Below are 20,666 nucleotides of genomic sequence, written 5' to 3'. Positions count from 1 at the left end.
TACAGTAGCAATGTTACATTGCAGACATCCAGACAATACCAACTTCTATATGAAACAATAAGTATGGTAGAGCTCATTTTATGAAACCCAATGTTTTAATCAAAATATTGTTTTCTCTCTTTTTAATTTAGATGGTGATGAGAGGACTCGAGATTGTCTTATTATTGCTGTAATCTGCGTTCTGGTTGCCTCAGGACTTGTTGGTCTTGCAATATATCTTAAGAAGAGGAGAAACGGACACTCACATGCAGGTATTTAGCTTTTAATGGGGTGAGGTCATTCTCCTTGTCAGAGTCAAAACATGTTGTGCACAACCTTTTTTAATTATCATGGATAGTGTTTTGAAAATGTAGGAAATGTTTGCCTGAACAACAGATGCAGGTCAAATGAAGTGGTGTATCTTCCACACTTCCTCTGCTTGGTCAGACAGTTGCATTGTATCAGACCACTTCTCTAAATGTTGATAAAGCAGAAGGCACACACACACAAGCACACTCTGACAATCATTACTTTATAGCTTCTGTGGTGCCAAACAGACCTCACAGACACAGGAATCCATAGTAACATGATTATTTAGTGTTTTCAGAACCTGTCTTGGGGATGAGCATTTGTGCATATATGTCAGTAACTCCCACCCACACTGAATATTTCATTTACTTTATTTGCCTTTATAGATTCACCTGAAAGAGAGCAAGATGACGTTCAGTATGCAGAGATAACTCACATTAAACCAGCAGAAAACCAGGTTAGTAATAATTCTACAGGCTGATAAACATAGGAGATGTATTACAGCTGCTTTAAGCAGCCCTCATGTCTACAACTGTTGGCTTTATCTCTGTGTCAGTGGGTTAATGTGTGGTATTGAGTTGCACAGACCACCTGAGTTTTATAATAACCGGCCTGATGTCACTGTAATCAGTTTTGCCCAAATTAAATGTTTGGGTTGCACAATGAGACGGTCTCACAACTACAGACCACATGTAACCATACCAGCCAGTACCTCCACATCAGGCTTCTTCACCTGCAGGTTGTCTGGGAGGGGAGGGAAGGGAGGGGGGGACTGGCTCCCAAGTGGGTGGACCTATGCCCTCCCTGGCCTACCCATTGCTGTGCCCCTGCCCAGAGAAATCCATAGATTAGAGCCTATTGAATTCATTTCAATTGACTGATGTCCTTATATGAACTGTAATTCAGTTAAATCTTTGAAATTGTTGCAAGTTGCATTCATATTTTTGTTCAGTATAGCAATGCCTTTGATCTTCTTGTGCCTTTAACAGTATGTGTCAAGTCAGTGAACTTTTAAGCTTGGCTTCTTTGTTCCTCCCACTATATTTAGGAATGGTTCTAGATGTGTTGACTGTTGAGTTACTTTCTGCAGAGCAATGAGATTAAACAACAGAGCATCAGACGTGTCTTGTTTCTTTCCTCTGGTACAAAGTATCTAATAATGAAACACATCATTATTTTTTTCTTTAACTTTTTTGCTTCACCTTTTCTCGTCCCCCATCTCTGCTCCTCTTTCCTTGTCCCTCTCAATCCTTCCCTCCCTACCGTTTTTCCCTCTCCCTGTCTAGGAGGAGCGAAGAGGTATACCAGAACTGGAGTCACTTAGAGACAACCCTGACCTGACGTTAGTTTATTATACACTCCATTTACATCACATGCCTGCCAGCGAGGATGTTAACACTGCATGAAGGAGAGAGAGAACAGGAAGTTAATGAGAGGGTGACATGATAATCCACATCCACAGCAGTTTGAATGTATGAAAGTCAGAGTTTAGTTTATTAAGAAGGACCTTTTATTGCTTGTCCTTATCTAGGTACACAGTATGTAGCTCATGATCTCTTAAGAATACAATCACTCCCTCCTGCAGAGTCCCCTATTAGAGCATGTTGTGCTCCACCTACATTGGCCCACATACAGTATACAGTGGGGCAAAAAAGTATTTAGTCAGCCACCAATTGTGCATGTTCTCCCACTTAAAAAGATGAGAGAGGCCTGTAATTTTCATCATAGGTACACTTCAACTATGACAGACAAAATGAGAAAAGAAAATCCAGAAAATCACATTGTAGGATTTTTAATGAATTTATTTGCAAATTATGGTGGAAAACAAGTATTTGGTCACCTACAAACAAGCAAGATGTATGGCTCTCACAGACCTGTAACTTCTTTAACTTCTTGCGTCGAGCCATCCCGGATCCGGGATCGTGACTACAGCCTCAAGCCCATTAGCGTAACGCAACATTAACTATTCATGAAAATCGCAAATGAAATGAAATAAATATGCTAGCTCTCAAGCTTAGCCTTTTGTTAACAACACTGTCATCTCAGATTTTCAAAAATATGCTTCTCAAACATAGCAAAACAAGCATTTGTATAACAGTATTGATAGCTATTGATAGCTAGCGTTAGCATTTAGCGTTAGCATTTAGCGTTAGCATTTAGCGTTAGCAGTCAGCAGGCAACATTTTCACAAAAAACAGAAAACCATTCAAATAAAATAATTTACCTTTGAAGAACTTCGGATGATTTCAATGAGGAGACACTCAGTTAGATAGCAAATGTTCCGTTTTTCCTGAAAGATTATTTGTGCAGGAGAAATTGGTCCGTTTTCTGCTTCATGTTTGGCTACCAAAAAAAATTTGAAAATTCATTCATCAAAACGCCAAACTTTCTTCCACATTAACTCCATAATATCGACTGAAACATGGTAAACGTTGTTTAGAATCAATCCTCAAGGTGTTTTTCACATATCTCTTCATATCGTTCCTGGAAATCTCGTCTCTGTCTCAATCACATGGATGAATGCGAGCAGCTTGGAGATTACGCAACAATTTCAACAAAGGACACCGGGCGGACACCTGGTAAATGTAGTCTCTTATGGCCAATCTTACAATGATATGCCTACAAATACGTCACAATTCTGCAGACAACTTGGAGAAACGATAGAAAGGGCTCATTCGTGGCACTTTCACAGCCATATAAGGAGACAATGAAAAACAGAGCGTCAAAAATCCTGCTCATTTCCTGTTTGAAGTTTCATCTTGGTTTCGCCTGTAGCATCAGTTCTGGGGCACTCACAGATATCTTTGCAGTTTTGGAAACGTCAGAGTGTTTTCTTTCCAAAGCTGTCAATTATATGCATAGTCGAGCATCTTTTTGTGACAAAATATTGCGCTTAAAACGGGCACGTTTTTTAATCCAATAATGAAATAGCGCCCCCATAGCTTCAACAGGTTAAGAGGCCTCCACTCGTTACCTGTATTAATGGCACCTGTTTGAACTTGTTATCAGTATAAAAGACACCTGTCCACAACCTCAAACAGTCACACTCCAAACTCCACTATGGCCAAGATCAAAGAGCTGTCAAAGGACACCAGAAACAAAATTGTAGACCTGCACCAGGCTGGGAAGACTGAATCTGCAATAGGGAAGCAGCTTGGTTTGAAGAAATCAACTGTGGGAGCAATTATTAGGAAATGGAAGACATACAAGACCACTGATAATCTCCCTCGATCTGGGGCTCCACGCAAGATCTCACCCCGTGGGGTCAAAATGATCACAAGAACGGTGAGCAAAAATCACAGAACCACACGGGGGACCTAGTGAATGACCTGCAGAGAGCTGGGACCAAAGTAACCAAGCCTACCATCAGTAACACACTACGCCGCCAGGGACTCAAATCCTGCAGTGCCAGACGTGTCCCCCTGCTTAAGAAGTACATGTCCAGGGCCATCTGAAGTTTGCTAGAGAGCATTTGGATGATCCAGATGAAGATTTGGAGAATGTCATATGGTCAGATGAAACCAAAAATATAACTTTTTGGTAAAAACTCAACTCGTCGTGTTTGGAGGACAAAGAATGCTGAGTTGCATCCAAAGAACACCATACCTACTGTGAAGCATGGGGGTGGAAACATCATGCTTTGGGGCTGTTTTTCTGCAAAGGGACCAGGACGACTGATCTGTGTAAAGGAAAGAATGAATGGGGCCATGTATTGTGAGATTTTGAGTGAAAACCTCCTTCCATCAGCAAGGGCATTGAAGATGTAACGTGGCTGGGTCTTTCAGCATGACAATGATCCCAAACACACCGCCGGGCAATGAAGGAGTGGCTTCGTAAGAAGCATTTCAAGGTCCTAGAGTGGCCTAGCCAGTCTCCAGATCTCAACCCCATAGAAAATCTTTGGAGGGAGTTGAAAGTCTGTGTTGCCCAGCAACAGCCCCAAAACATCACTGCTCTAGAGGAGATCTGCATGGAGGAATGGGACAAAATACCAGCAACAGTGTGTGAAAACCTTGTGAAGACTTACAGAAAATGTTTCAGAGGAGCTAGCCAACAACACAGCTAACACAATTACTTCCATCTGAAACTGGAAAGACTGCAAACTAACTGTTTTACCCTTTTTCAATTGACATTTCTTTGTATATATCCATAAAAATAATGCCAGCTGATTCATGATTTTGACAGGCTGAGAAACTCTGCCTAATTTTCTCTCTCGTCCCAACTCCCGACCCCTACACATTCATTACTATGGGACAGTTGGAGATCAAATCTGAATATTGAAAAAATATTGCATATGTTGGAGAGACAGACAACAAGGTTTATACAAATCTCCGCTGTTGATAACTAAATGTTAGTCGAAAAGACATGTGAGATAATGTCTAGATGCTTTTTGTAGTGGAGATCAAGTTTACAAATTGCTTGGCTGTGTCACGAATCTCGCCGAAGATGGTGCCTCTTCCTGTTCGGCGGCGCTCGGTGGTCGTCGTCGCCGGCCTATTAGCTGCCATCGATTCCCTTTCCGTTTGTTTCTGTTTATTGGGTTTAATTGGGTACACCTGTTTTGAGTTACCCGCTGGGTATTGTGCGGGCTTGTTTCCTGTTATCGATGTATGAGTGTTATCAGTATTTTTCCGGACAGGTTTTAGTCCGGTATATTTTTGGGACGGGTTGTTTCATGCGCCCTGGTGTTTTGCATGTCGTGGAATCACAGTCTATGGAATAAAATATCCACGTACTGAATTACCTGCTCTCTGCGCTTGACTCCTCCACTCGCCATCATTAGAAGTTGTAACAGGCTGATGAGACAGTGGATTGCGCAGTCAGATGGAACAGAGTAAATAGGCATTTTAACGTCATAGATTTATCCGGAGGAAACCTGCGGAATAGACACCGGCTGGAATATGCATTTAACCAATCAGCATTCAGGATTAGACCCACTCGTTGAATAATATGTCATGTTTCATGTTTTGTGTTTTGTGTGGACCCCAGGAAGAGTAGCAGCTGCTTTTGCAACAGCTGATGGGGATCCTAATAAATATCCAAATACCAAATGTAGCCGACTGCTAGCGTCAAATTAGGAGGGACCACTGTAATTGTTGAGTGGTTTTCAAGTGTATTTCTCTATTTATTGAGTTTAAGTGTATTTGGGACATTTTGTCCTGTTACTTTTAATGCCAGGTAGCTGTACATTTCTAATATTAAAATATTGACTAATCCTATTAAAATTCAAGCATTGCTTTCAAGGCAACAATGTGTTTTTCTTCTAATGTATTTCCCACATATAGTGGTTTAACAGTTTTATATTTCAGTATACTGTATACTGTACTGTACATATTACACCATGTTGTACCCTGAGCCAGTATACTGTAAGTCTTGAAAGATGTGTCAGCAAAATGTACTCAAACCTTTCTATGCTTTTACATTTGGACTGTGCTCATGCATTATTGTGCCAAATTATATTTTATATAAAAACATGTCTTGTATATTATGCCATGCCAAATATAATTTTAATCACATTTGGTCAGAAAACATGAGTACCTAATTTATCATTCTGTGCATTTATGTGATGTTTTTTTTCCACAAAGATCAGATTGTGCAATGTTCCAGTGTTTTATTAAATAACATGTATATTTTATATTTTAAAAACAACTTTACGATAAAGTGGTCTGACGTAACATCACCATCTTTTCAAATCTCTGATCATGGTCGATAATGCATTGTTTAGCCAGCTACACCTGTGCTTCATAAATTAACTGCCCACTTCCAACACTTGCTCTGGAAAAAAATGCTTCCCACAAACTCTTTCACTTGCTGAGTTTCAGACTGTGCTGAATGCTGGGCTTCAGAGAGTAGATAGCTTAGATATCTCAGTATCAACACACTTCTCACAAAGTACAGTATATATTATATACGTAAGCTACAATATTTAGAGCCTGTTTTTTTCCAGTTAACCTGTTGCGACGAGCCATCCCGGATCCGGGATCGTGAATACAGCCTCAAGCTCATTACCATAACGCAACGTTAACTATTCATGAAAATCGCAAATTAAATGAAATCAATATGCTAGCTCTCAAGCTTAGATTTTTGTTAACAACACTGTCATCTCAGATTTTCAAAAATATGCTTCTCAACCATTGCAAAACAAGCATTTGTGTAACACTACCTAGCATAGTATTATGCCTGACATGCCTGACATTCAGCAAGCAAAATTTTCACAAAAAACAGAAAAACATTCAAATAAAATAATTTACCTTTGAAGAACTTTGAAGAACTTCAGATGTTTTCAATGTGGAGACTCTCAGTTAGATTGGAAATGTTCCGTTTTTACAAAAAGATTATTTGTGTTGACAAATCGCTCCGTTTTCTCCATCACGTTTGGGTAAGAAAAAAAACGAAAATTAAGTCATTAAAACGCAATTTTTTCCAAATTAACTCCATAATATCGACAGAAACATGGCAAACCGATGTTTAGAATCAATCCTCAAGGTGTTTTTCACATATCTATCGACGATAAATCCATCGTGGCAGTTGACTTTCTCTTCTGAAGAAATGGAACGCACATGGACCTAGAGATTACGCAATAATTTCGACACAGGACACTGGGCGGACCCCTGGTAAATGTAGTCTCTTATGGTCAATCTTCCAATAATATGCCTAAAAAAATGGGTCACAATGCTGCAGACATCTTGGACGAACGGCAGAGAGCATAAGCTCGTTCACGGCACATTCACAGCCATATACGGAGACGATAGAAAAACAGAGCTTCAAAAATTCTGCTCATTTCCTGTTTGAGTTTCCTCTTGGTTTCGCCTGTAGCATGAGTTCCGTGGCACTCACAGATAATATCTTTGCAGTTTTGAAAACGTCAGAGTGTTTTCTTTCCAAAGCTGCCAATTATATGCATAGTCGAGCATCTTTTATATAAAATATTGTGCTTCAAAAGGGCACGTTTATTTTAATCCAATAATGACATAGCGCCCCCATAGGTTGAAGAGGTGAGGACCCCCAAAAACGGCAGTCTATTTTTGCTCATGCTGCAACACTTGTCTGGAAACTAACTGCAGCATTTTCACCCATTTCACTTCTCTGCCCATGATCCATTTAATAAAGCACATTACCTGTACCTCAACCACTCGTCTTTCACTCTGGGATTGGGATTCGATGGAGCAGTGCGAGGAAGGTTACAGGAGAATGAGGTTGGCGAAGCGAGCACGGCGGCGCAGTAGGAAGCCCGAGAGTCGGCCCCAAAAAATATGGGGGGGCACACGGGGAGTATGGCGAAGCCAGGTAGGAGAGCGAGAGAGACCAGGCAGGCACCGTGTTATGCTGTGGAGCGCACGGTGTCTCCAGTGCGGGTGTATAGCCCGGTGCGGTACATACCAGCTCCTCTTATCGGCCGGGCTAGAGTGGGCATCGAGCCAGGTAAGGTTGGGCAGGCTCGATGCTCAAGAGCTCCAGTGCACCTGCACGGTCCGGTCTATCCAGTGCCACCTACACGCACCAGCCCTCCGGTGGCAGCCCCCCGCACCAAGCTTCCTATGCGTGTCCAGAGCCCAGTACTCCCTGTTTCTTTTCCCCACACTCGCCCTGAGGTGTGTGTCCTCGGCCCAGTACCACCAGTGCCGGCACCACGCATCAGGCCTATAGTGCGTCTCGCCTGTCCAGTGCTGCTAGATCCTTCCTCCTCTCTAGCGCAGCCGGAGTCTCCCGCCTGTCCAGCGCTGCCAGAGCTCCCGCCCCTCAGTCCAGAGGCGCCAAAGCCCCTCATTCCAGAGGCGCCAGAGCTCCTCAGTCCAGCGCTGCCAGAGCCTTCCTCTCCAGCGTTGCCGGAGCTTCCCGTCTGCCCAGCGCCATCAGAGTCGCCAGTCTGCCCAGCGCCGCCAGAGCTACCCGCCTGCCCAGCGCCATCAGAGTCGCCAGTCTGCCCAGCGCCGCCAGAGCTACCCGCCTGCCCAGCGCCATCAGAGTCGCCAGTCTGACCTGCGCTGCCTGAGCCACCTGTCTGCCCAGCGCCGCCAGTGGCGCAGTCTGCCCAGTGTTGCCAGTGCCGCCAGTCTGCAAGGAGCCGCCAGTGCCGCCAGTCTGCCAGGAGCCGCCAGTGCCACCAGTCAGCCAGGATCCGCCAGTGCCGCCAGTCAGCCAGGATCCGCCAGAGCCGCCAGTCTGCCAGGATCCGTCAGATCCGCCAATCAGCCAGGAGCCGCCATTCAGCCAGGATTCACCAGTCAGCCAGGATCTGCAGGAACTGCTAGTCAGCCAGGATCTGCCAGAACTGCCAGTCAGCCAGGATCTGCCAGAGCTGCCAGTCAGCCAGGATCTGCCGGAACCACCAGTCAGCCAGGATCTGCCAGAACTGCCAGTCAGCCAGGATCTGCCAGAACTGTCAGTCAGCCAGGATCTGCCAGAGCCTTCAGTCAGCCAGGATCCGCCAGTCAGCCAGGATCTGCCAGAGCTGCCAGTCAGCCAGGATCTGCCGGAACCACCAGTCAGCCAGGATCTGCCAGAACTGCCAGTCAGCCAGGATCTGCCAGAACTGCCAGTCAGCCAGGATCTGCCAGAGCCGTCAGTCAGCCAGGATCTGCCAGTCAGCCAGGATCTGCCAGAGCTGCCAGTCAGCCAGGATCTGCCGGAACCACCAGTCTGCCAGAATTGCCAGTCAGCCAGGATCTGCCAGAGCCGTCAGTCAGCCAGGATCCGCCAGTCAGCCAGGGTCTGCCAGAGCTGCCAGTCAGCCAGGATCTGCCGGAACCACCAGTCAGCCAGGATCTTAACTTGATGATTGAGTTGGAGGCGTGCGTGGCCACGCAGTCGTGGGTGAACAGGGAGTACAGGAGAGGGCTCAGAATGCACCCTTGTGGGGCCCCCGTGTTGAGGATCAGCGGGGAGGAGATGTTGTTGCCTACCCTCACCACCTGGGGGCGGCCCGTCAGGAAGTCCAGTACCCAGTTGCACAGGGCGGGGTCGAGACCCAGGGTCTCGAGCTTGATGACGAGCTTGGAGGGTACTATGGTGTTGAATGCCGAGCTGTAGTCGATGAACAGCATTCTCACATAGGTATTCCTCTTGTCCAGGTGGGTTAGGGCAGTGTGCAGTGTGGTTGAGATTGCATCGTCTGTGGACCTATTTGGGCGGTAAGCAAATTGGAGTGGGTCTAGGGTGTCAGGTAGGGTGGAGGTGATATGGTCCTTGACTAGTCTCTCAAAGCACTTCATGATGACGGAAGTGAGTGCTACGGGGCGGTAGTCGTTTAGCTCAGTTACCTTAGCTTTCTTGGGAACAGGAACAATGGTGGCCCTCTTGAAGCATGTGGGAACAGCAGACTGGTATAGGGATTGATTGAATATGTCCGTAAACACACCGGCCAGCTGGTCTGCGCATGATCTGTGGGCGCGGCTGGGGATGCCGTCTGGGCCTGCAGCCTTGCGAGGGTTAACACGTTTAAATGTCTTACTCACCTCGGCTGCAGTGAAGGAGCAGGCCGTGTCAGTGGGACTGTATTGTCCTCAAAGTGGGCAAAAAAGTTATTTAGTCTGCCTGGGAGCAAGACATCCTGGTCCGTGACTGGGCTGGGTTTCTTCTTGTAGTCCGTGATTGACTGTAGACCCTGCCACATGCCTCTTGTGTCTGAGCCATTGAATTGAGATTCTACTTTGTCTCTGTACTGACGCTTAGCTTGTTTAATAGCCTTGCGGAGGGAATAGCTGCATTGTTTATATTCGGACATGTTACCAGACACCTTGCCCTGATTAAAAGCAGTGGTTCGCGCTTTCAGTTTCACGCGAATGCTGCCATCAATCCACGGTTTCTGGTTTGGGAATGTTTTTATCGTTGCTATGGGAACGACATCTTCGACGCGCGTTCTAATGAACTCGCACACCGAATCAGCGTATTCGTCAATATTTCCATCTGACGCAATACGAAACATGTCCCAGTCCACGTGATGGAAGCAGTCTTGGAGTGTGGAGTCAGCTTGGTCTGACCAGCGTTGGACAGACCTCAGCGTGGGAGCCTCTTGTTTTAGCTTCTGCCTGTAGGCAGGGATCAGCAAAATGGAGTCGTGGTCAGCTTTTCCGAAGGGGGCGGGGCAGGGCCTTATATGCGTCGCGGAAGTTAGAGTAACAATGATCCAAGGTTTTACCACCCCTGGTTGCGCAATCGATATGCTGATAAAATTTAGGGAGTCTTGTTTTCAGATTAGCTTTGTTAAAATCCCCATCTACAATGAATGCAGCCTCCGGATAAATGGTTTCCAGTTTGCAAAGAGTTAAATAAAGTTCGTTCAGAGCCATCGATGTGTCTGCTTGGGGGGGATATATACGGCTGTGAGGAATTGTGAGGAATTCTAAATCAGGTGAACAGAAGGATTTCAGTTCCTGTATGTTTCCTTCATCACACCATGTCTCGTTAGTCATGAGGCATACGCCCCCGCCACTCTTCTTACCAGAAAGATGTTTGTTTCTGTCCGCGCGATGCGTGGAGAAACCCGTTGGCTGCACCGCATCGGATAGCGTCTTCCCAGTAAGCCATGTTTCCGTGAAGCAGAGAACGTTGCAGTCTCTGATGTCCCTCTGGAATGCCACCCTTGCTCGGATTTCGTCAACCTTGTTGTCAAGAGACTGGACATTGGCAAGAAGAATGCTGGGGAGTGGTGCGCGATGTGCCCTTTTTCGGAGTCTGACCAGAACACCGCCTCGTTTCCCTCTTTTTCGGAGTCGTTTCCTTGGGTCGCTGCATGCGATCCATTCCGTTGTCCTGTTTGTAAGGCAGAACACAGGATCCGCGTCGCGGAAAACATATTCTTGGTCGTACTGATGGTGAGTTGACGCTGATCTTATATTCAGTAGTTCTTCTCGACTGTATGTAATGAAACCTAAGATGACCTGGGGTACTAATGTAAGAAATAACACGTAAAAAAAACAAAAAACTGCATAGTTTCCTAGGAACGCGAAGCGAGGCGGCCATCTCAGTCGGCGCCGGAAGTCTCCTTCGACGATAAACACGAATCCAACCATCACCCCTGGTGAGACAAAACCGGGACTCATCAGTGAAGAGCATTTTTTGCCAGTCCTGTCTGGTCCAGCGGAGTCAGTAGAAAGGCCTCTTTAGTGTCCTAAGTTTTCATAACTGTGACCTTAATTGCCTACCGTCTGTAAGCTGTTATTGTCTTAAGCCCTCGTCTCAAAAAGATTTAAACAACAGTGTATTTAGCTCAGAGCTGATGGCAATAAAGGATAATGATCTATCTTACCTTCTTCATCTCCAAGGCCTCCCTCTTCACAGGGTGTAGTGATAGTGACAGGACTGGCAGCTAACCAACTGTAAATGGAGTTGTAATGTTCTCTCTCTACCTCCAGAGGGAGTAAGAGGTTAGGTTGGTGGTGAGATCAGGTCTGTTGAGATCTCACATGCACAAACGGTTGTGTAGCTTCCATGTTGGGAAAATGTGAGGCCTTTACTAGGAAGCTTGAGTTGTTCGATTTGGACCTGTCATCTGGAAGGCTGCTACACTTCAGTACACTGAAGAAAGGACAGGCAGAGGGGACCAGGCTGCAGCATTATCACCGAGGTGATGGAAGATTTCACCAAACAGCTGAGGGACAACTTCTCCACCATATGGGAAGACTACAGCCCAAGGGTATCATTGCGTTTTTACGTGTTCCTCTCACAGTCCGCCCAGGTGGAGAATTATCCTTCCTTGCTAATGAAACGACACCCTTTCTGGATTTGGCCGCAATTAAATTAAAACTGAGTTGATTTGAATTTCAGACATCGAGCCAAATCAGGAATGAGCTCAGGAGTGCCGAATCCTTGTGTGCGTTTTGGGTGGCATGCTCAGAATACAGCACAATAAAGAAACTTGCATTTTATGTGCTACCAATGTTTGGATCGACTTACACCTGCGAGTCCTTATTTTCCTCTATGAACGCAATATAGACTCACGACAGGATCCAGATTTCACATAAGTCAATTGTGAACTGCCTGCGCTTCAAAATCACATCCATCTCACCCGACATCCACAAGAATGTGTCTGAGGGGAAGTTAAACTTTTCCCATTGAGTAACTTAGTGGCCAATATAACTATTTAGTAAATACTAACATTATTGTGAGTGCTTATACAAGGATGTGTAGGTCTCAAGCTGACAGTATTTTCTGTGTTCTGTCGTTACAGGAGCAGGCTATCCCGATCAGACATAGATATCACCTTTTTATCTTTAAAATAGCCTTTTTGTAGGATGCTACATTTCTGTAACTAGGCCTAATATAAAAATGGCACTTCTATTAGGCCATATATATTTTTTATATTGTGAAAGATTCTGTTAAGCCTCAAAGCCTACCTCAGCCATTAAAGGTATATTTTATATAGGCCTAGGCTTGGCAGAAATAGACTCCAATTAAGCCATCTTGTTGTTTGCGAAATCAAATTAAGATTATTGTTGAAATTAATTACTCTAATGGGGTAGTTTTTCTCTATCTGTTGCTGTGCAACACTTGCATAAAAAGTTAGCTATATTTTCAGACATTTTACCATGTGAGAATCTCTGGTAATTGTACATATTTCTCAAAACTTCATTGGGATAGGATGCCCAGAGTGAACTACCTCCTACTCAGTCCTAGATGCTAATATATGCATAGTATTATTAGTATTGGATAGAAAACTCTGAAGTTTCTAAAACTGTTTGAATGATGTCTGTGAGTATAACAGAACTCATATGGCAGGCAAAAACCTGAGAAACAATCCAAACAGGAAGTGGGAAATCTGAGGTTTGTAGTTTTTGAACTCACCCCTATCGAATGCACAGTGGGATATGGGTTATTTTGCACTTCCTAAGGCTTCCACTAGATGTCAACCATCTTTAGAACGTTGTTTCAGGCTGCTCCTGTGAAGGGGGGCCAGATAAGAGCTGTTTGACTAAAAGCCTCTTTGGGATAGGGGGTAGCATTTTCACTTTTGGATAAATAGCGTGCCCAAATTCAACATCCTAATTCTCATGCCAAGACTATAAGATATGCATATTATTAGTAGATTTGGATAGAAAACACTCGGAAGTTTCTAAAACTGTTTGAATCGTGTCTGTGAGTATAACAGAACTTATGTAGCAGGCAAAACCCCGAGGACTAACCATTCAGAATTATTTATTTTTGAGGTCACTGTCTGTTCAATGGGTTCTCATGGGGAAACGATATTTCTTAGGCACTTGTTTACAGTTCCTACCGCTTCCACTGGATCTCACCAGTCTTTGGAATTTGGTTGAGGTTATTCCTTTGTGCAATGAAGAAGTACAGCCATCCTGGAAAAGGGTAACGCTGTTGAGAGTTGGCCAAGACTTGAAAAGCAGCGTTAGTTTCCTCTCGTCCTCTATTGAAAACGTCTTCAATTTGATCGATTATTAACATTTAACAATACCTAAAGTTGCATTACAAAAGTATTTTGAAATGTTTTGGCAAAATTTACAGTTAACTTTTGAGATATTTTGTAGTGACTTTGCGCAAATTGGAAGCTGTTTTTTTCTGGATCAAACGCGCCATATAAATGGAGATTTTGGATATATATGGACGGAATTAATCGAACAAAAGGACCATTTGCTACTCTCTTTGTTTACTGCTGTGCTATCATCAGATAATAGCTTCTTATGCTTTTGCCGAAAAGCCTTTTTGAAATCTGACACGTAGGCTGGATTCACAACGAGTGTAGCTTTAATTTGCTATCTTGCATGTGTGATTTAATGAAAGTTTGAATTTTATAGTATTTTATTTGAATCTGGCGCTCTGCATTTTCCCTGGCAATTGGCCGAGTGGGACATTTGCGTCCCCCTATCCCAGAGAGGCTAAGGGGTCTGCCAGCAGCCTCGTTCTCAGTCACACGCATTTCTCATGAGAGGTACCTCTCTTTCCATTGCTTTTCTACAGACAATGGAATTCTCCGGTTGGAACATTATTGAACATTTATGATAAAAACATCCTAAAGATTGATTCTAATCATAGTTTGACAAGTTTCTTCGACCTGTAATATAACTTTTTGAACTTTTCGTCCGACTGTACTAGCCTGTTAGGCCGCCCCATCCCGGATCCGGGATTGTGACTACAGCCTCAAGCTCATTACCATAACGCAACATTAGCGATTTCTGAAAATTGCAAAATAAATGAAATAAATATGCCTGTCCTCAAGCTTATCCTTTTCTTAACAATCCTGTCGTCTCAGATTTTCAAAATATGCTTTAGAACCAGAGAAAATCAATAATTTGTGTAAGAGTGGTGATAGCTAGCGTAGCATTTAGCGTTAGCATTTAGCACGCAACATTCACAAAAACCAGCAAAGGGATCAAATAAAATAATTTACCTTTGAAGAACTTCAGATGTTTCAATGAGGAGACTCTCAGTTACATAGCAGATGTCCAGTTTTTCCTGAAAGATGCTTGTGTAGGACACAACGTTCCGTTTTTGTTACTATGCATTTGGCTACCGAAACTAACCGAAAATTCAGTCACCTAAACGTCGAACTTTTTTCCGAATTAACTCCATAATATCGACTGAAACATGGAAAACGTTGTTTGAATCAATCCTCAAGGTGTTTTGTCATATATCTCTTCATTGAAATGCCAGTCCTAGAAGCGTGCATTCTTCTCTGATTCGGATGGAAAAATACTGGGACCTGACTTTTGCGCACCAATTTCCACGCAGACACCATGCGGGACACTTGGTAATTGTAGGCTCTTATGGCCAATCTTCCAATGATATGCCTACAAATACGTCACAATGCTGCAGACACCTGGGGAAACGATAGGAAGTGTCCGTTCATTCCTGTGGCATTCACAGCCATATAAGGAGATCATGGAAAACGTGCCTTCAGAAATCCTGTTGATTTCCTGGTCACTCAAACATCTTGGTTTTGCCTGTAGATATTGTTCTATGGCACTCACAGTGAAAATCTTTGCAGTTCTGGAAACGTCAGAGTGTCTTCTTTCCAAAACTATCAATTCCAAGCATAGTCGAGCATCTTTTCGTGACAAAATATCGCGCTAAAAACGGGCACGTCTTTTTATCCAAAAATGAAATACTGCCCCTAGAGTTCTAACAGGCTAGAATGCGCTTTGAGCGGATTTGTTTAACAAACGCCCTAACAAAAGAAGCTATTTGGACATAAATGAACATAAATTATGGATATTATCGAACAAAACAAGCATTTATTGTGGAACTGCGATTACTGGGAGTGCATTCTGATGAAGATCATCAAAGGTAAGTGAATATTTATAATGCTATTTATGACTAATGTTGACTACCCAACATGGCGGATATTTCTATGGCTGGTTTGGGCTCTGAGCGCCGTTCTCAGATTATGCTTTTTCCGTAAGGTTTTTTTGGAAATCTGACACAGCGGTTGCATTAAGGAGAAGTGTATCTAAAGTTCCATGCATAACACTTGAATTTTCATCAACATTTATAATGAGTATTTCTGTGAATTCATGTGGCTCTCTGCACAATCATCACATGTTTTAGAACTACTGAACATAAAGCGCCAATGTAAAATTATATTTTTTTATAAATATGAACTTAATTAAACAAAACATACATGTGTTGTGTATCATGAAGTCATATGAGTGTCATCTGATGAAGATCATCAAAGGTTAGTGAATAATTTTATCTCTATTTGTGCTTTTTGTGACTCCTCTCTTTGGCTGGAAAAATGGCTGGGTTTTTCTGTAAGTTGGTGGTGACCTAACATAATCGTTTGTGGAGCTTTCGCTGTAAAGCATTTTTTAAATCAGACACTGTGCCTGGATTAACGAGAATTGTATCTTTAAAATGGTGCCTAATACTTGTATGTTTGAGAAATTATTTATGAGATTTCTGTTGATTTGTATTTGGCGCCCTGCAATTTCAATGGCTGTTGGCGCGGGGTTCCGCTAACGGAACGGGGTCAAAACAAAACATTTCCGTAAAAACAACAGCTGTTAGACAGCTATTATTACTATCTGACAGATAACTAGAAGCTAGAGCTGACCTGGCTGAGGTAGCTACTGTAGCTTATAAATTCACCTCAGTCGAGAGGGGATGAAACATTAGTTAACGTTACATGTCAGTTACAATACAAGCTCAGCACTTCGAATAAACAGTAGTTAAAAATATTTATGTTCATTTAAACACAAGTTATCTTGCCAGCTACATCAGTCAAATAAAGAGTTGGCAGTTTCTGCTCTCCTTGTTACTAGTACTGTTATTTCAGGGCATTATGTTCTTGTCTCATTGTCTATTAATTATAGAGTTGATCATAGTTCAGTGTGTATGTGTCGCACTCTTTCACAGAGTTGTAAAAGCAAGCAGAGCAGAAACTGGCTACCCTTTAATAGACAGGGTTCTCCAACTGGCTACCCGTGGGCCAAACCTGGCCCGCCAGCAAAATTATTTGCCACCCAAAACACTCCAACTGAATCATGCATTGTCCCAAGAAGGAAGTTACCCTACCTAAATAATACAATAATTACATTTGAACTTAATTCATGAGGAGAGAGAATGCAAGCCAAACCTTCATATCATAGCCGCTAAATGCTACACACTGCCTACATTGTTTTCACCATATTAGCTTGCATCAAGTCAACATAGCTACTAGAACTAATGCGTTAGTAAACCCATTACGATCGTGCAGTACAGTGTACAGTTAGCAAGCAGTTTAGCAGTTTAGCAGTCAAACTGGCAGGCCCCTGTTCAATTATCATCTTTCTCTCTCTTTGAGTCAACTACTTCGCCCATTTTATGCAATGCAGTACTAGGTATCTGTATCTCATGCTTTCAGTACTAGATTCATTCTCTGATCCTTTGATTTGAGTGGACAACATGTCAGTTTATGCTGCAAGAGCTCCAACAGGTTGGAGAACGTCCTCCGGATGTTGTCATAATGACTGTGTAAGTCTATGGAAGGGGGTGAGAATCACGAGCCTACTAGGCTTTATATTGAAGTAATTGTACCCAGAAGAGGATAGAAACTAGCTGTTCTCTGGCTACACCATGGTGCTACCCTACAGAGTGTTGTTGAGGTTGCTATAGACCTTCATTGCAAAACAGTGTGTTGTCATTAATTATTTGGTGACGGGAATATAATTAGTATAGTGTTATCTAAAATGGATAACGTTTTTAATGTTTTGTTGCCATAAAATTCTCTGAAGAGGACAGTCCTCCCCTTCCTCCTCTAAGGAGCCTCCCCTGGGAGGTTGACCTGTAAGAATTTGGGATTTTGCACTTGCTTCTTTCATTGAAAAGCTTACTTCTTCTTCTTTGAGATTTGGTTGGTCCAACTTTTAGGTGCATACAACGCCACCTTCTGTTCTGGTGTGTGAGGTCACAAGACCACAGCTGTCTAAACAGATCTGAGGGCAATAAAGCAATATGTCCACTAGATGACAGCAAAGGGACTTCTCACAACTCTACAGGAAAGTTGAGAAATCCATATCTTCAATTGAAACAGGATACTTAACTTAGTGATCTGTAGTATATAAATCCCAAAACGTTCCCTTTGGTTTAGCTGTTTAGGATGTCCCCCTTTTCTAATTGAGTCCGGAACATGACCCATACCCATAGCTCGTATGGAGGCAGGGTCACCATGGTTTAAAGACTTGTAGTGCCTTGTCATTGGGTAGTCTTCATAGCCCACCTATACGTGTACTTGTGTTCCGCTAAGCGGTGTTGAAGGCGTTTCTATGTCCGTCAAATACAGAAAACCTTGCACTGTGTACATTCCAATCAGCAAATGACATGAGTGGTGTTATAGTTCATGAGATGCTACTTTAAACTCTGTTTTAGAAGCTGTGTCATCAACATACTTTTTACGTGCAATGTTTCTGCAATGTTTCTGCAATATTTCTGCAATTTTTCTGCAATGTTTCTGCAATGTTTCTGCAATGTTTGCAGTGGTTGCATTTAAAAGAGCCCCTGGGTTTGTGGTCTAGCCAAGTCTTTTTAGAGTCACCAGTAAGGTAGCCGTGGACTAGTTTGTCATTTAGGGTAGGACATCTCTTAAAGCTTGTGACTGGTGGCTCTGGGAAGACTGTGCATAGTAGCGTATAACTTTGGATGATGTGTGCCAAGATAGGGGTGCCAAGATAGAGGTGCCAAGATAGAGGTGCCAAGATAGGAACTGCAATGTGTTAAAAACCAAAGACTTTAATAAGTTAAATCATGTTCTCTCTCTTTGGTTAATATTCCTGAAAGTAAAATAAAATTAACACATCATTTCAATGACTTGCATACATTTTGAAACATGTATTTTTGTGGTATTTTGACACTTTATTTAGACAGTTATGAAATGACAGAGGGGACACAGATAGGTGGGAGAAACAGATTGAAGGGCTGGAGCAGGGAATTGTACCCTCATCTTCAGTGGGGAGAGGGGTGAAGTGTCTAAGCCAGGTGCATTACTGCTGTCGCTAGACCACAAGTTTTTTTTTTTTGTCCATTTCAATTTATCACAGAATAATGTATTGTAGTGTGGCTATGTGGTTGAGAGGGTAAAATTCTAATGAAATGTACCATCTAAAGGTGGAATTCATAAACAAAATATTCTCAGTAGACCCTTATATTATCAATAAATATTTAGGCTATAAACCATTCTCATTTCTAAACCAGTTTTAGTGATATGATGCTGCCTTTTGCATAAACTGAAACCCCAGAAAGTGTTTTCACAACACTCTCTTAAAAACACCAATATTTAGGTTGAGTGTTTCAGAACACTTCATTTCGGTGTATTAAAACACTTACATTGGGATTATATGCAAACACCCTCCAAACACCAGATCTCAGTTTACTGCCTGCCCTCAAGGACATCTACAGCACCCGGTATCACAGGAAGGCCAAGAAGATTATCAAGGATCTCAGTCACCCGAGCCACGGCATGTTCACCCTGCTACCATCTAGAAGGTGCAGACAGTACAGGTGCATCAAGGCTGTGACCGAGAGAATGAAAAACAACTTCTATCTCCAGGTCATCAGACTGTCACCACTAGCTGGCCTCCACCCTGAACTTAGTCACTGTTACAGCCCCTGTGTACAGTGTCTTTGAACACAGGTTTATTCCACAACCATGCTGTTTTGAGACTTTCTTATTTCACAGTGTAGTTTCACACAGCAGCCGTCCCTAATCTTTACAAAGACTCCACAATGGGGAAGAGACAAATAAAGCATTTACCATAATCTCAAAAGGTCAAATTATATACAATTAACACTACTATATTTGGCATTAGCCATACTCTAAATCCCACACTTTAACACTTTCAATTAATTTAGTTTGAACAGATTTTTGGTGCTTGTCACCTTGGCCATGTGGTTGATGATATCAGTCAGGGATGGTGTATTTCTCCAAGCCCCCATTATCTATAATCTCTGTTTCTCTGCAGCCCCACCACATCCTGTCCAGTTTAGAGACAGAGACCCTCACTACACGACTCCATGAAGAGAAATAAACATAATTGATCATACTCCTTGTATCTTCAATCAATCAAATTGATTTAGAAAAACCTTTTTACATCAGAAGATGTCATAAAGTGCTAATACAGAAACCTTAAAATGATCTCATTAGCATTTAATCCAACTAAGATGCCATTGATGAGCTCGTGGTTGTGTATTTCACAGCAAAAGGAAGAGAGTTTAAAACCTGAACAAATCTCAAACACTAAGACCCCGTCTCTCTTGACCTGCTATCTGTGCATGGTAACCACACTTTACAGTTCCGACTACGCCTGGCAAGCCATTATTACCACACAATTCAAGTACTTAACTTTTTTTTCCCAATGGCTAATGCATTTTTTATTATCATGATTGTCTCCACATAGCAACGTTTCCTACTGCACTATGTATTGTCTTACTGATAGGGCTGTCTATCTGACTAGATGCTTAAGAACTCTAAAACCACGCTTGTGAAAAACAAAATGCTTCCAGCTGTCCACTACTGTAAATAAAAACACAAAATATCTAATGCATTCATGAATTAAATTACTTTAGGGACTATTTATATAACGAATATGAAATCGGAGTGCAGAAGTGATTAAATATTAAAGCATTAGACCTCTCACTAAAGGCGTCAGTCAAACAAAAGTTACACTTAAATCCAAACTGGTAGGAGATTGTAAGAGTACATGGACATAATGGCTAGATCATTTTTCAAGCTGTTCAAACATTCATAGGTGACCAGCAGGGTCAAATAATATGAGCAGTGGTCATAGAGGGTGCAACCGGTCAACACCTTAGGAGTAAATGTCAGTCGGCTTTTCATAGCCGAGCAATTAGAGGTCAAGACAGCAAGTGTGTGTGTGTGTGTGTGTGTGTGTGTGTGTGTGTGTGTGTGTGTGTGTGTGTGTGTGTGTGTGTGTGTGTGTGTGTGTGTGTGTGTGTGT

General features: G+C 42.8%; 1 protein-coding gene across 9 annotated transcripts in view; it reads left to right on the top strand.

Moving 5' to 3' along the window:
• Window positions 1-20,666, top strand: part of LOC118395375 (SLAM family member 5-like) — a 261,843-nt gene that overhangs the window by 110,448 nt on the left and 130,729 nt on the right. For 2 of the 9 annotated variants that reach the window (XM_052464437.1, XM_052464438.1), the window contains exons 4-5: window positions 675-745; window positions 1,575-5,817. The exons of 5 other annotated variants lie outside the window; for them this stretch is intronic. In XM_052464437.1, coding sequence (XP_052320397.1) covers window positions 675-745; window positions 1,575-1,694 — 191 coding nt within the window. In that variant the 3' untranslated portion in view covers window positions 1,695-5,817. Of the gene's footprint in view, window positions 1-131; window positions 252-674; window positions 746-1,574; window positions 5,818-20,666 lie in introns of those variants that run through there. 2 more of the 9 variants (XM_052464432.1, XM_052464433.1) reach the window with 2 other exon arrangements.

The sequence above is a fragment of the Oncorhynchus keta genome, chromosome 16 (genome assembly GCF_023373465.1).
Source record: "Oncorhynchus keta strain PuntledgeMale-10-30-2019 chromosome 16, Oket_V2, whole genome shotgun sequence".
Taxonomy (NCBI): domain Eukaryota; kingdom Metazoa; phylum Chordata; class Actinopteri; order Salmoniformes; family Salmonidae; genus Oncorhynchus; species Oncorhynchus keta.
Note: the sequence above shows the minus strand (reverse complement) of the source record. Positions and strands in the feature narration are given on the sequence as shown.